Below are 16633 nucleotides of genomic sequence, written 5' to 3'. Positions count from 1 at the left end.
AAACCCCCAATTGTTGTAGCAGTGTTAGACTGGTCTGTGACACATTTCCTGGTGTGTCAAATTTCTGCTAGAGCATTTAGTTTCATGTTACTAACTAAGAAATTAGTCAGTTTCTGCTTTAAGAATCAAGTTTCTTAGAAAAATTCCAATTTTCTCTAAAAATGTTTTCGGACTTTTTTTAGTCGTTTTGCCAACATGTTAAAAAAAATATTAATTCCATTCATTTCAAAAGCTTCCCCTTATTATAAATCATATATATTTCATAAATCATATGTATGAGAGATTTAGACACACACAGAGTATATATTATATAATTTTTCATTTTCCTGCGGTCTGTGGCCGAAAAAACCGGTTCTCCGCCCGTTTTTCGAATTGAAATCGCCTGTCTCTCATGTAACACTATCCATTTCATCACACCTGTACCTAGAAAATTAAATAAAAGCAAATTGTCAAAAAGTCAAATTTCCAGATTTTAGCAATACTCTCATGACATTTTCAACACAATAATCTTAGTTTCTAATCCTTTTTATATAATTATAGATCCAATTTTTTATTATCCATTTCATAACACCTGTACTTTAAATTGAAGAAGAAAAAAAATCACATTTTCAGAAAAAAAAATTTCAGCACAAAATTTTTTTTCTGAATTTTTTTTCTTTTAGCTACTTCTTATCTCCTTATCTTTCTAACATAGTTATTAATCTTTTTTCTACCGCTTTTTAGTTTTTTACTCCATTTGTCTCCATTTTTTGTATAATTTTCAAGTTTCCCCTCCCAAACTCAAATTTTATTTCCAAAATTTATTTCCAGAAACCTTCCCCAAAAATGCGGTGGCATCGTACCATAACGCCTACTATACTGTCCTCAACTATTGTCTTTCTGCTATTTTTCGTTTTCCAAGAATCCACTGCTCTAGTATGTCCGATTCCAGCAGCAACGCCAGGAGGTGAGTCTTTGTGAACGCGCCCGAGGCGCGCCAGATGGGATTTTTGAGCGAGATTTTTATATGAATAGATAGGTAATTTAGTGGGCATGTTTCGATAGTAATTATATTAAAAATAAATAAAAATTGAAAAAGTTATGAAAGTTTTAATTTTTGAGAATTTTGAAAAATCAAAAATTTTAACTGTCCTTTCTTTGCCAGTTTTAAACCATTTGAGGTGGTTGTTTTTAGTAATTTGGGTTAGTTTTCCTAAAAATGCAAAAAATTGTTTTTAAAATGCAAAAAAAAATCCTATAAATAGGTTAAAAACTCAAAAAATTACAAAAGTTCGAAAAATGACAATTTTTGAAAAATTTGAAAAAATTATTTTTTTCAAACTCTCGTAACTCCGCCCATTTTTAACCAATTATTTAAAATTTTTATGTTAATTACAAATTTGAGAAAATGTCTTCAAAATGCAATTTAATTCATTCAAATAGCTTAAAAACTCAAAAAGTTACAAAGGTTTGAAAATTGGCAATTTTTGAAAAATGTTTAAAAAATGTAGTTTTTTCAAACTTTTGTAACTCCGCCCATTTTTAACCAATTATTTAAAAATTTTAATTTATTTAAAAATTTAAGAAATTGTCTTCAAAATACATATAAATTCATTTAAATAGCTTGAAAACTCAAAAAATTACAAAAGTTCGAAAAATGACAATTTTTGAAAATTTTCAAATATTTGTTTTTTCAAACTCTCGTTACTCCGCCCACTTTTAACCGATTATGTAAAATTTTTATTTTATTTAAAAATGTAAGACATTGTCTTTAAAATGCAATTAAATTCAACTAAATAGCTCAAAAACTCAAACAATTACAGAATTTTGAAAATGGTCTTTTTTAAAAAAATTAAAAAAAATTTTTTTTTTCAAACTCTCGTAACTCCGCCCAATTCCGACCGATTTTTCTGAAATTTGCACTAAAAACACCGCCTGGTCTCCCTCTACCAATTTCCACTAGTCATCTTATCACACGAGTTGATTGCAGGTAGTCTTCGAAATAAAACGTGTCCCGACTTCAAAGCGAACCCGACATTCGTTCATTGCTGCACCTCGAAACTGCCGCCGACCAATTCGTTGTTGAAAGAAAAACACGGCGTTTATTGCTGCTCGTTGGAGGATTTCGAGAAGGAAAAACAAGAAATTGCGAATCAAGAATTGAGGAACTTCTTGAAAGAGTACGTCATTGTATTATTTGATGGGGGGACCACCAAAAAATTCAAAAAATGGGGAAAAATTGAATTCAAAATTTGGAATTTTAAACTGAAAATAGTATATTCGTAATTTCCATCTCATTACCGTTCGATTGATACCCATATCGACGTGTTTCTGAAAATTTTCATTTTTCGACCACGCGTCGCGGTCGGCGTCGCGTGTCTTACGGTAGAATTCAAAGTTAACCGAAACAGGTCGATATGGGGCTCATTTTGAAGCTCTTGACTTGGTTATTCTGAATTTCACATTTTTAATTCTATAAATTAAAATCCCAAACTTTTTTCTAATTTCAACTGACCTCAAAATTTCCCTTTTTTTGGTCTGGTCTCCACCAAACGGACTAAGCCTTGGCTGGGTGCTAATTAAATTGCTCTCTCCCGTCTGCTCATGCACTATTCTGTCTTTTTCCGACTAGATGATGAAAAAATTTGGAAACAGCAGCCGACGCGGCCAACTAATCAGATTATTTGGTAGAGGCACACACACAGAGAAATGCATTAAATTGAAAATGTGTGTTGGGAATAAAAGTGGTGGATGAGTAAGGAGGAGAAGCGGCTTAAAACAACATTCGCACACAAATGGAATTAAATTTTTTTGGACCAAGAGAAACAAAAAAGAGAGAAAAAACTGGGAGAGGGAGCCTTTGGAACTGAAAATGTGCTAGAAAACGCGCCGATAACACCCCAGACGGTTGAAATTAAAATTTTTAGACTCAGCAGGACAAGAGCTTTGAAATGAGCTCAAACACGATTCATTTCAGTTTGCTTTCATTTTTCGACCATGCGTCGCGGTCGGCGTCGCGTGCCATACCGGAAAATTTGAATTGAACCAAAACAAGCCGATATGGGGCTCATTTTGAAGCTCTCGACTTGCTGAGTTTGAATTTTTCAGGTTTAAAGTCGTAAAAACCAATTTTCGAAGAATTTGGGGAGAAAAAATCAAATTTATGTGTTCCCCGAAACGCGATATCTGAAAAATTTGTGATCCAAAGCTCTCAATTTTTTGATTATTGTGTTTTTCAAGTTGTTAGCTTTAAAACAAGCCAAAACACGACCTGTTTCTAGCAAACTTAATTTTTCGACCACGCGTCGCGGTCGGCGTCGCGTGTCATACCCGAAAATTTGAATTGAACCAAAACAAGCCGATATGGGGCTCATTTTGAAGCTCTCATTCTTCTGAATTCAAAAATATTGGTTTGGTTGCTTTCCGACTTAATCCAACGCGATCTTCGTGGTTTGGTGTGATTTGAAAATTTTCAAAAATTGAGGACACACGCGGTCGGCGTCGCGTGTGTCCTCAATTTTTGAAAATTTTCAAATCACACCAAACAACGTCGATATGGGGTTCATTCGAAAGCTCTCGTCGTGCTCTATCCGAAAAATTTGTTTTTACGTCAAAAATGTTTGATTTGAGGGGGGAAGAGACATGTCACATAGTACTAGTAGGCTGAGTGGGCTACCAATAGAATTTCCTGTCAAAAGATTTGATTTTTTCCTCTCCTCTTCACTCGTCAAATCCTCTTCTCCCAGGAGAGATTTCTCTCTCTCTCACAAATCATAAAAATCACTTTACGAATTCTCTCTCTCTGCGTCTCTCCAGTCACCACACTATTTCTCTTCTGAAGAGAGGGGAAATCTGATTGTGCTCTTCTTCTTGGTGCTCTTTCGACACCCTCTCTCGGGGGACATTGACAAAATAGATTTCTTTTCGAGAATTTCTTTTTTTTTTTTCGAAAAAAAAGTTTTCGAAAAGAAGGAGAAGAAAAGATTTTGGAATGGAGTGTGAAATGCGTTTTTTGAGGGAGAAAGGGAATGGGAAACTTGTTGGGATGGAGAGGTGATTCTGGAAAAAGAAAAAAATTGAGGGATTTTTGAAGGAAAACATTGAAAAAGTGAAAAAATGGAGGAAAAATGAGCAACAATGAAGAAAGGGAGCTTCTGAAACTGAGAACGTGCTGGAAATCGCGCCGATGACACCCCAGACAGTTGAAACTAGAATTTTCAGAATAAGCAAGTCAAGAGCTTTAAAATAAGCCCCATTTCGACCAGTTTCGGTCCAATTTGAATTCTACTGTAAAACACGCGACGCCGACCGCGACGCACGGTTGAAATTTGGAATTCTACCAAAACATGTTGATATGGGGCTCATTTTGAAGCTCTTAACTTGCTGAATTTGAATTTTTAGGTTTAAAGTCGTGAAAATCAATTTTCGAAGAATTTTCATAAGTATCGTGTTTTTCAACCGTTTAACTTTGAAATAAGCCTAAAAACATCCTTTTTTTGCTATTTTTCATGAAAAGATCCTCTTCTTTTCTGTACTCTCTCTCTTTTCTTTCTCCCATAAGAAACTTTTCCTCCATTTCCCGGAAATACTTTCAGTATATCCAGCATAGAGAGAAAGACAACAAAAAATGAATATATCTGTTTATGACAGGAACAAGAATGTGATGAGTGCAATAAGTTTAAGGCTGTTGTGTTCCGCAGGGCATGAAGAATAATAGGGAAGGGAGGTTTTGTCTAGAAATATATAAAAAATGGGGGGTAAGAAGCTTAAAAATCTGGATTCGCAGAAGAAATTCTTGTTTAAAAAGTTTTCAAACAGTCCTAATATCCTAACTTGAGAAGCTAACAGGGTGACCGTGTCCTCATTCAAATGACTCAAGAATTTGGCACCTGATATTTTCAAGTCCGTAGATTCCGAATCTGAAAAAAATTCTGCAGAATGATTCTGTAAACCGAGTTAAGAGTCGCCAAACATTCCCTATGCTGTCAGTTATTAAGTGTTTTGGATGTTTTTAGTCAAGTAGCCAGCTTTTCCAAAGTTTAACCTTGTGTGGAACACTTAAATTCAAATATTTTTTCAAATAGTTTTAGCAAAACAAGTGTCTTTTAGTTTTTGACACTAAAATTACATAATTTAAGTATTTTACTTGGAAATCATAAACACTTTAAGAGGTCAGGCGTCCTAGGCACCCCAGACTGTCTTTTAACGTATAACTTCCCTGTTTTCAATTTTGGGATTCCTGTTTTTAGCAATTTTGGGATTCTTAGGCTTAAAAATTTTGAATTTGTTTCACAATTCAGGGTACGCGTCCAATTTTTCAAGCATGCTCAGAATTTTCACTCTTTCTTCTATACTTAAAGCTAAAACTACCTAACAATTCAACATTTTCAGTATTCTTACGCAGAAACCGCACATTTTCCAAACTCCGCAAATACTACTAGCTCTATTAACTGTATTCGACCTTTGCTAGGTTTAAACTGTCTAGATTTTCAAAAATTTCTGTTCTCCCAAATAAAATTACCATATATAACATTTCCTTTCCATTTTTTTCATTCAGATTCCAAAATTCCAGCGTCTCTTCTGACTCAGAAGTTCATTACCACAAATTTTAATCTATTTTTTGCACTCTGTCAATATTCTAACCTTTTTAAGTCTCTAGACACTGAGCCAGTGCACTTTCTCAACCCAGGCACATTCATTTTTTAATTTCCCTTTTCTTCTCCTCTGACTAACATATGATCTACTCATAGGCAAGGGAGTAAAAGAGTAAGAAAAGGCGAGCAACCGGAAAAATAAGTAGACGAGATGGAGAGAGTACAGGAGATGGAGAGACGCAGACACACGTAGATAGTGTTTCCTGTTATGAGCCGCCCTTCTTGCTCCTTCTGGACGTCTTTTTTACTAATTCTTTTGGAAAAAAGTAGTATTATGGGGGGAGAGAAGGAACAAGAAGGTTTCATTTCGTGGAATAGAAGGGAGGGAGGGAAAGAACAAAATGTTACATTGGGGGTTCAGAAAGGGAAAGACATTACTAGAATGGCCGGGGGCGCTATCGGCGCGAGATTAGAGGTCCGTTAACATCATACTTGCAAACCGGGCCGAAACGGGCCAGCCAGCTCCGGCGCCTAACTCGCTTCACAATAAATATTACGAGCGTAAAAATATACCAAAGTTGCCGGTGGCAAGGTACCCTCATAACCCTGTAGTTCTTCGAGTCCTCACAATAAATACGCAACGACACTCCGCCAAAGGCTCACGCGCCTACCGTAACCTCAGCGCGTCAGTTCACGTGGACACGTGTACTCCACGTGGCAAAAGTAGTTTTCTGAAGTCGGTTGGCTTTCAGAGTTAGTTCTAATTTTAGCGTTTGTGCTTTTGACTTTTGTTTTGTAAGTTACGCTCTCTTATTGTATTTTCTTGCAATAAAGTAAATTTATTGTAAGAAACTGTGTATTTGTCGTCTTATTTTATCAGGACCCTACCACCCCGTATTCGTACGCGGGCAACTCCAAAATGTAGATCTCGACGAGTTCTATGTCCGTGATTTGTTACGGGCCGGATGGCTATTTGTTAATGTGCCTGCGGACTAGTTTTCCCAATTTTTCGGTTTTCTAGGCCATCACCACGTTTTGAAATTTATATTCAACAGATAGTCTTTTTCATTCTCTACATTTTCTCAGTTGACCATTTTTTATATCTCGCCTTCCTGCTGAGTTACAGGCGTTTGAAGGTAAATCAGATACTCTGACCGCTCTGCAACTTCAAAGCGTTATATCTAAAACAAAAATGGGCGGAGGTATCACTTGCAATTTACAATTTTATCGAATATTTCGGATATACGTAGAACTCTTTGAGATCTGAAATTTGGTACATTTTTGAGCTCATAATATTGAGTTTGAAGCGAGAAAATCGCATTTTTACGTCGAAAAATTGTTTTTACAAAATGTAGGAAAAAGCAAATCATGACATCCGGATAGTTTGAGCGCTATTCCTATGCGAAAAACTTACAAGAGGTCACCTGGAGCGGCGTGGGCGCGTTTTAAATATCGAAATCGGGAGGAAACTGACTTCATACGGCCAAATTTCAAGTTTGGGTGTAAAAAAAGAGATCTGGCGTGTCTTAGGCGCGTTTTGGAGCTTGTGACTATCTGTATTATGATATAGAACTCACCGAGATCTACATTTTGATATATTTTTTCAGCTCATAACGTGCCGGCACGGCTTGCAAGTACAATATTTAAAATTTTGAATAGCCAGACTTGTTAATATAACTTTGCTATATTTCCATCTAAATCCACTACAAACTATATGTAATTTATCCCTATATATTTTTCAGATACCTGGCCCTGATCATCTTCGGATCCGTTCTCGTCATCTCCCTCTTCGTGATAGTGACTGCAATTGTGTGTAAGAAGATTCCAGGATGTCCAATGTATCAAAGTATTCACAGTAAGTGGTTTAACTAGGTATCTTTAGTTCTTACTTGCTGAGAAACTGTCCACTTTCAATAAATATTGTCACATTCTAGTGATCACGCGGTCCTCTGCTGACTCTCCATCCGCGCTCTACCGTCCGGTCGATCAGATTCCACCAAAGATGTACGAAGCGCCGCCCCCTTACGAGTGTTTCGTGCCACCACCCACTACATCAACGACAATTGCGACGACATCAACGGATAATAATGAATGGAATTGTATTTTGGAGAATGAGGTGAGTAATTATGTTATAATTAGAAATTCTGTAAATTTTAAGACCAAAATCAAAGGATTTCGTTGAAAAATCAAAAACTTATAGAATTTCGAAAATTTTCGAAAATCTGAAATTCCAGATTTTGCCTCATAACTCATTCAAATACATAGTATGAGCTTTGAAAATTAGATTTTTGAATTCAACGTGTCAAGACAGTTCAAATGAGTATAATCATGGCCTATTTTGGAAAAACTTAATTTTAGACCCCTCTAGGCACCTTTTGGGCCTGGAACCCAATATTTTCCAAAATGTGTCATGATTATACTCTTTCGAACCGTCTTGGCCTCCTGAATCTGAAAATTTAATTTTCCGCTAGTTTGAGTAAAATCTGACAAAGTTATGACCATTTGAAGTTGGTGGCCTAGAAAACCGAAACTCGTCCCCGGCTATAACTCGCTTCGGAATTCATATTTTTGAATAAAAAAAAACAATTTTCACTAATCCCTCTCTTCTTGCAGGTAAACGGTTCTCGTCGGACACCACCTCATGTTTCGTAGGCTCCGCCCCTTTTAATAAACCGTAACCCATTTAAAAACGGGTCCCACCACGAAGTAACTCTGCCTAGTGTTTTTCCCTTTTTTTCCTAAATTTAACCCAAAAATACCCAATTTGTATGAACTCATTATTGTGTATTGCTTAATTGTGATTTTTAATGTAAAAACAATTTTTTGTGTTCTCATTCAATTTCCCCCCCTTTTCGGTGCTTCGTTCTCCCCGCTTGATAATAATTTTATGTAAAAATCGATCTCTAATTGCAAAATCCTACTTATTGCTAATTTTCTTCTTTATTTGAAAATGAAGGCTTAATTTGTATAATTTTTTGGACATACGCTATCCGGAATCTGAAATTGTAAAGGCTGGCGCACCGTCGACGCGTACTAAGCATTCGGAACAAAAGAATTTTTTTGAAAATTACTGGTTTTTTTGTGGTTTTTTACACATAACTATGTTCAATATGTACTCAAACTACGATTTCTAGCTTTTTGAGATTCTTAGCTTCAATTCTATACCAATATCGCTTTTTCAAGGCGCGTAGCGGTCGCGTCGCGGCTCAAAATTCAAAGTTGTCAGAAATAGGTCGAAATGGGTATCAAATGAAAGCTAATAGCACGGAGATTATGAATATCACAAACTTTTCTGAAAATTCTCTTAATATAAGTAGTATACAGATTCTGTTAGAGGGGAAATAAAGCACAGGGGGCGGGGCTTAGCAAAGCTCAGCCTAATCCCGCCCACTGCACTTCATATCCCCTCTAACAGAATCTGTGAGAATACTTAATCATCCCATCATATCAGACAGTGATTAACTGATAAAAAAATTTTAAACATACTGATAAGAGTGATGATACATAAATGAGATTGCTCAGGGATCAAAGAATGGTGCGTTAATTGATGAAATGATAAGGTGATTACTGATAAAGTGATTACTGATAAAATGATAACTGATGCGGTGATTACGGTAAAGTGGTTATCAAAACTACATTGCTCAAATTTCGAAAAAAGTGATTAGTGATAAAGTGATAACTGATAAGGTGATAACTTATGATACGCTGATTACCGTAAAGTGGTTATCAAAACTACATTGCTCAAATTTCGAAAAAAGTGATTAGTGATAAAGTGATAACTGATAAGGTGATAACTTATGATACGCTGATTACCGTAAAGTGGTTATCAGATCGACATTGCTCAAATTTCGAAAAAAGTGATTAGTGATAAAGTGATAACTGATAAGGTGATAACTGATAATAATACAGTGATTGCTGTAGTGTTTATAAAAACTACATTGCTCAATATTCTGAAAAAGTGATTAGTAATGAAGTGATAACTGATACGGTGATACCGGATAAGAGATATGATTTAAAAAGGGAAAAAAATCGAGAGCGAAAAAAAAAACCGCAGCTCGCTAGACTGCATAATGACAAGAATGAGCTAATTTGGAAAATCAGACTATTATGTACCTTATGTTTTCTCTAAGCTCTCTTCATCACCATAGGTCATTGACATTTTTCAAAAATCAACTTTTCCTTAGACACACCCTCCCTCTTTTCAATTTAAAAAACACAGTATTTTGAATTTTAATTAAAATTTATTTTCAAAAGTTTTAATAACAAAAAAAAATGAAAAAGAAATTAATATTTATTTTGTTCAGTGGAAGTTGATTGATGATTGGCCGACATTCCCGGTATTGGTTTAGGAAATTTAGCCAAGATTGTTCGTTTTTGACAATCGACACAGAAATCGTATTCAAGAACCTCATTACTGATGGTGATTGATGGCCGGCAGCAGGGTGCCAATGCAACTGTCACACTTGCGCCACGTCCGGTGAGGACACACGGTAGCACTGAAATAATACTACATGTTTTTTTTTTCTAATTAATTACTATTATGTTTACTTTTCTTCCATTTACTTTCTCCTTCTTCTACCAATTTTCCATCATTTGTCGTTTTCACTTCTAAAAGAAAAAATCAACAGTATCGAAAAATGCATGTTTTTATAGTCCCAACAAAATGTTTTGCTGTTTAAAGAACCAGTTAACTACCATCCTTTCCTGGATTGACGTAAAACTTTGGGAAACACTGATTAATTACCCTCAAATGCATGCATACTCATACGTGTACCCACAAATAGCATCATGTGCACACAACAAAAAGTGATGAAATACCTTCATTTTGTACAAAAGGGAAAATTGAGAAATCAGTTATAGATAACTCCTCATACACACATTTCTCCACATATCCACACATGTATCCACACATAGTCACATAGTTACGCCCAAAACATTTGTTTATCCCTCGTTTTTTCTATCAGAAAATTCTCTAATATCTTGAATAAATGTGAAAAAATATCAATTTTCATAGAAATACCTGTAAAAAACTCATATTGATATGTGTCCACCCATGTATTCACACATCTTCAACCCCATGTTTACACAAAAAGTGATAAATCACCCTCATTTTCTCTTGAAAAACGGGAAAATATTAAATCAAAGTGACGAATTTGGCTAAATTTTAGGCATGTCCATATTTAAACATAAGCCAATACCAATACCCACCCGCTTATTTCACACATTCAAGCGAAAAAAGTGATTAATTACCATCCTAATGCATACATACCGTCGCATACATAGCATGGACACGCACAAAAAGTATTCAATTAACCATTTTTTAATATGCAATCCGTCAGAACAATCCTGAAAACATTTATTAATTACCCTCATAATCATACATAAACCACACATGTACTCTCCAATAGCCACACACAATCTCATGTGCAAACATCGAAAAGTGTTAAACTACACTAATTTTGGAGGAAAATCAAGAAATTATTGTGAAAAATATTAAACTATTCAAGTTTTCTGATTAAATCGTGAAAAAACTCGAAATGAATGATAACTCCTCATATACTCACTCAATTACCCATGTTTCCCAAGTGATTCATTACCTTCCTACACATACATACCCGCACATAAAACTAGATAAAACTAATTAATCACCCTAATATTGAAGGAAAATCGGGAAAATCATCGATAAAAGTGATGAAATACCTTCATTTTGCAAATCAAAAGGAAAAATTGAGAAATCAGTTATAGATAACTCCTCATACACACACATAAACAACGAAAATGACTAATTGCCACTAAATCCAAACATACCTGAACCAATATTCAATTAAAACACTTTTTTTTTTTGACAATGAACGATATCACTCATAGTGTGTGTTATTCAATCTCCAGTTAAATCTATGTTTATTGAAAATTTTATACATAAAAAAGGACACACGCAGAGATGAAACAGCGGGAGGTCCTCTCTCGTGGTGCGCTTAATTAATTGATAATTTCCCCCCGAAAAAAATTTTTTTTTTCAAAAGAGACGCTAAAAACTTAATTTTTTCGTGAGTGTAGGAAATAAGTGTGTGGATATTGGCATGAGCTTATGTCTGTCTATGGATATGTATGAAAACTAGTCAATCTTACCACTTTGGTTCAATATTTTTTCCGTTTTTCCATTAAAAAAAATAAGGTAATTTATCAATTTTGTGGACACATTTGTGCGTATGTGTACCCATGAGCGATAATTAGTTACTGTTTTCCAATTAATGTGCACACTTGTGTATATTTCATTAAGAAAATTGGTTATTGATCATATTTCTAAAAATATTCATAAAGGGAGGCTGTCTCTCGTCTCTATTAGATGTTCACTGCTCTCGTTTCATCTGTCGCCCTTTCACCTGTCAATATAAATAATTTCGATTTCTTTTTTCGCCTAGAAGAAAAAACGAGTGAAACGTAAATCCAACATTGGCGATCGTGTACGAATTTGTTTGTTATTACTCATATTTTTCCAACAGATTCTGTAACGTATTCTTTGGCAAGAAAATGGAGAAGTTATAGATGGAATGTTTTATTATCATGAAATGACTTCAGTTTTTTATGAACAAGATCAAGTTTATAGAACTTTGGACATTCAACAGTACGGGTAATCTTCAAATAAAGGGCAATTTAGATAGTATCCAGAAGGAAGTGTTTTTCCCCCTGGGAGGACTCGAACTTTGTCCATCACAGGCTTTAGACGTTTCTCAAATGGAGTCGTCGTAATCTCTCCCAGCACTTTTGTTCGCCTCATTGTTCTCTCAGGAACTGATATAACATTTGTTTGGCCATCAAGAAATTCTCTGACCTGAAATTTTAAAATTTTAAAAATTTTAGAAATTTTAATGATAATAGTAGTGTTCGGGACAAAAATTCTCCACCACCATGAGTCATCATGAGATAAGATCTCCGAAAATGAAGGGATACACCGTGTCGGAGATAAGATCTATGGAGGGATACCCCGTAGCGGAGATTACAATCTCCGCGGTTATGATATGTTATGATTAGTTATGATAAGTCATTATGATTATTAATTATGATTATTAATTATGATTTTTTTGAATGAAATTTCAAATTTTTTCACAATTTATTTAAATTTTCCACATTTTTAGATTTTGGCTAGAAATTTCAGAAAAAGAAAACTTTTTACGCCTCAGGAAAAAAGTTTTTGCATTTTTGAAATTTTCACTTCATAATGCTCATGACCTAGAAATCCAATTGTTAGTCCGAGTGTAATTGTAGGTATAATGCCCAGGTAAGTTCCTCCCAGTTGGGGATACTGTACATTATTGAAGAGACAGGAGAGACGACAGAGAAATGTACGAACGGGCACCGACACAAGATTTTTAAATGTTTCTCGTGTAGGTGGTCGAGATTAAAATCTAACTCTTCACGTTGAAAAAAGACAAATCATTCAATGTCAAAAAAAGACTGTTCGTGACCATGAAAATCTTTATTGCAAAAAACTTATTCAATCCAAAATTCTTGCATAACCTCTATTGAGGTCCACACATCGATTACACATTTTAAGAATCATTCGACCTTCCTCAAACGTCCAGACCAGCTTTCCAGCACAACACTTCATCACAGCTACATCCAGCTTCCCTTTTGACTTGTCAAGAACTCTGAGTGGTGTATCTGAAATATCAAGATGAATAAAAACTTTGCATACAGAAAACAAGTACCGTCAAAGCTAATTTCTCCAAATTGTTCTCGCGAAACCTTCTTTGGTTTTGTTGCACGAGTTCTCGAGACGGGAACTTTCTTGACAGGCGTTTCCAAGAGTTGTTTTCTACTCTTGAAGAGCTTCTTTATCATTGACACTGCAAAAGACAATAATTTTAAAGCAACTGGCGAATCGTTCTTACCTGAATCTTTTTGCGAGTCTGGAATCGATTCTCCGTCATGTTCAGAAACAAATTGGCTTGATGGAGGGGAATACTGGTCAGGAGGAAGCGGAATTTGCAAAGGCTGAACCGTCGGGAAAACAGTAGGACTTGGGTTCAGGAAATCCATGAGAGCAATAAAAACAGTCACCGGTTTGTATCGAGGAAAAAAAGCAAGAATGAAGCTTTTCATCATAATTTTCCAGAAAAAAATTGCTGACATAAAAAAGTGGGCGGAGTCCTAGGTGTAACAAATCTCAGATTCAAAAAAAAAATTCATGGGCGGTGAAAAAATGCCTCAAGTATCTCGAAGAGATTTTATCGTAAATCTTCATTGTGCCAAAAGGTTATTCGACTTCGCTTCCTTTGAAGAATCGGACTACTTGCCAATTTGTCGAAATGAATTCGCAACAGGATTATATTATGAACTGGATCGAGAATGCTGTTATTTTAAACCTGGAGGTTAGTGCTCTTTTTTAAACCCCCGTGTATTTACTATGATCATTGTTAGGTAATTGCGTTCATTACGGGCGCAGGAGGCGTAGGGAAATCCCGCATAATTGCGGAGATCAAGAAGAAATATGAGAGTATTTCTTTGATAACATCGTTGATGGCCAAGGCTGCCCTAGCCATAGGAGGAAGAACCCTCCACTCTGCCCTCAAGATACCAATCGGAACAGAAATTTGTGGTTGGCTGAAAGATGGAGAACTTGATGGGTTTTCCATTCTAATCATCGATGAAGTGACATTGTTAGATATGCATCTCATCAATCGAATTGATGAGATCTTAAGAAAAGCGAAGAACCCAAACCGTCCATTTGGGGGGATGATAACCCTGCTATTTGGCGACTTCTTGCAACTGTCGCCGCTAAACACTTCTGACCAAAAAGAGGAACTAAAGTTCATCTACGATTGTTAGTTTACATTTGTTCAAAGTACACTTTTTACAAACATTTTTTAGCCTACTTCTGGAAGGATGTGGTGACCCTCCATCTCACAAAAAACATGAGGACCAGTGAGGACCCATCGTATGGAGATCTTGTTCTCCGCTGGAGAGAAGGTGTCTTCTCCAAACAAGATGGACTGTTTTTGAGTCAAAAGGCCGTGGTTAATCGTCTTGCTACCAAGAACGATTATAAGAAGGTAGCAGAGATAATCAACAACCTCATTGGTTCGGTTGACCACTACGACACAATGTTTGTTGCCCATCCAAACTTCGTGGTTGATTGGATGAACTATGCCGTAAGTTTTTGTGTTCACAGATGTTATCTCATACAGTATTTACATGAGTGTGATGTCGTTTATTTTTCAGATTACCATGGAAAGATTCGGAAAAGGACTAAACAAAAGGGAGATTCGAGAGCTTGTCCAACACACCACATCGCAACCTTCGTCTTCAACGAACCTGAAAGCTCCTCCAGCAGTCGTGTGCATTGACATGCGCATTCTCATCACTGAGAGCCACAATGCCGCTATCCTCACCACCAGCTGTGATGACAAGGAAAACAAGTTCAACGGATCAGATTCCAGAGTATTGAATGGCACGATAGGAGTCGTTTTCGCCATTTCCCCTCCGTCTGGAACTGTGACCTCCATTTCCGTCAGGCAAGTTCTTGTTCAGTTTTAAAAAAATAAATAAATAAAATATTCAGAATGGAGAACGGTGTCGAATACAAAATTCGACAGATTCGGTCGAACGGACGAGGGGCCATGTATTGGCCATTCCGTCCGTCCTATGCAACGACGTTCCACAAGGTGCAGGGTATGACGCTTAGGAACGTGTTCATCGACACGCACCACTCAATGATGGATGGAATGTTCTATGTGGGAAGCAGCAGAGTGCGATCGGCTGAGGGTCTACACATTGTAGGACCAACCCCAACGTACATCAGGTACAACCGCAAAGTGCTTGAAGAACAACGAAAGATCGAAGCTGCCAGCATCATTCCACTTGTTTGAATTATTTGAATAAATTTGTTACCTATCTCAGATCAGATCTATAGATATCATTACAGGCGCCCTCATTAGTGCGCAAAAAAAAAAAAAAAAAAAACGCTACGCACATGTCAATGATTGACACCTCCCTCCTCCCACCTCAAGGACAATTAGGGCATTTAAAAGGACGCTAATCTGCGAAATCTTCATTTGTCCGTCAAGAAACCAGCAATGGAACCCGTTCCAAATAACTGTTCCTTTTCTCCCGAATTTACTTTTGATAGTCCTCAAGACTGGCTATTTGATCTTGACTGTCTTGATGAAGAGCTGCCATTCCCCTTGTCACCAATCAATTACGATTTTTGTCCCCCACAAGACTACTGTCTTGATCAGTGTAAGTTATTTTTCACTAGTTGTTTTTTAATAATTTTTTTCGTGTCTAGACGGAGCTGGTCCTTCGAACGTCACTAGTCCTGCTCCTCCTCCTCGGAGAAGCGTCAAGAGCACAAAGTTCCCGTCTGATGAAGAGTTGTCATACCTCAGGAGGTATGCACAAGTGGCAGAGGATTTCAACTTTAAGAGACTGAATTTGGATGTGATAAAGATGCCTCCACAGCGTCTACAGTTCAAAAATCTGGATGATCTCCCTCAAGGTGTATCCCTCAACGAACACATGGCCAAAGTCTTTGATATTTTCATTCGGAAAACAATTCAAAAAGCAGGAGGAAACCTCACCAGTACAAAATACTGGCTAAAGTAAGTAATTTTTATTTAACAGAGAAGACATGTTTTCATTTTTAGCTTGCGCAATCCAGGCTATCGAGCCAATGATGGGTTCTGGATTATGCACCAGACTTATGCGGTTGCCGATGGTCATTTCCTCTGCAATACGATTGCAAACCACATGCAATCAAACAAAAACATTAAGCTGGATGATGCAATGACCATCTCGATGAAGATTTTCGAACGAGATAAGAAGGCGATGACCGGGCGCGGAAAAAGTATGCCAAAAGAGTCACTGGGTTCAAAAGTTTTGGTAAGTTGAATTATCGACACAAACTATTCAAAAAAAAAACACTTTTTAAAGACAAAGTTTGGTATCAAATGGGGGCTCATCGCTGGAAAAGGACATTGTCTTCCCAAGGCATTGGCAGTTGGCATCGTGTGGAGTGATTACAAAAATGAAAAAGACCCAGTCGAAAAAGAAAAGTTGCA

At 36.5% G+C, this 16633-nt stretch overlaps 3 protein-coding genes across 3 annotated transcripts; 2 read left to right on the top strand and 1 right to left on the bottom strand.

The window, feature by feature from the left end:
- Positions 1-825: 825 nt before the first annotated feature.
- On the top strand, positions 826-7755 carry GCK72_016069 (uncharacterized protein; the record flags this gene model as incomplete). Its single annotated transcript, XM_053731303.1, has 4 exons — positions 826-946; positions 1970-2159; positions 7316-7428; positions 7508-7755. The coding sequence occupies 4 exons, from the start codon at positions 826-828 to the stop codon at positions 7753-7755; spliced, it is 672 nt and encodes a 223-aa protein (XP_053586075.1).
- Positions 7756-13068: 5313 nt separating this feature from the next.
- Positions 13069-13613, bottom strand: GCK72_016068 (uncharacterized protein; the record flags this gene model as incomplete). Its single annotated transcript, XM_053731302.1, has 3 exons — positions 13069-13235; positions 13283-13420; positions 13466-13613. 3 exons carry the CDS (start codon positions 13611-13613, stop codon positions 13069-13071), a joined length of 453 nt encoding a protein of 150 aa, XP_053586074.1.
- Positions 13614-15136: 1523 nt separating this feature from the next.
- On the top strand, positions 15137-15442 carry GCK72_016067 (uncharacterized protein; the record flags this gene model as incomplete). Its single annotated transcript, XM_053731301.1, has 1 exon — positions 15137-15442. One exon carries the CDS (start codon positions 15137-15139, stop codon positions 15440-15442), a length of 306 nt encoding a protein of 101 aa, XP_053586073.1.
- Positions 15443-16633: the final 1191 nt, after the last annotated feature.

This window comes from Caenorhabditis remanei, chromosome IV (genome assembly GCF_010183535.1).
Source record: "Caenorhabditis remanei strain PX506 chromosome IV, whole genome shotgun sequence".
Lineage (NCBI taxonomy): Eukaryota > Metazoa > Nematoda > Chromadorea > Rhabditida > Rhabditidae > Caenorhabditis > Caenorhabditis remanei.
Note: the sequence above shows the minus strand (reverse complement) of the source record. Positions and strands in the feature narration are given on the sequence as shown.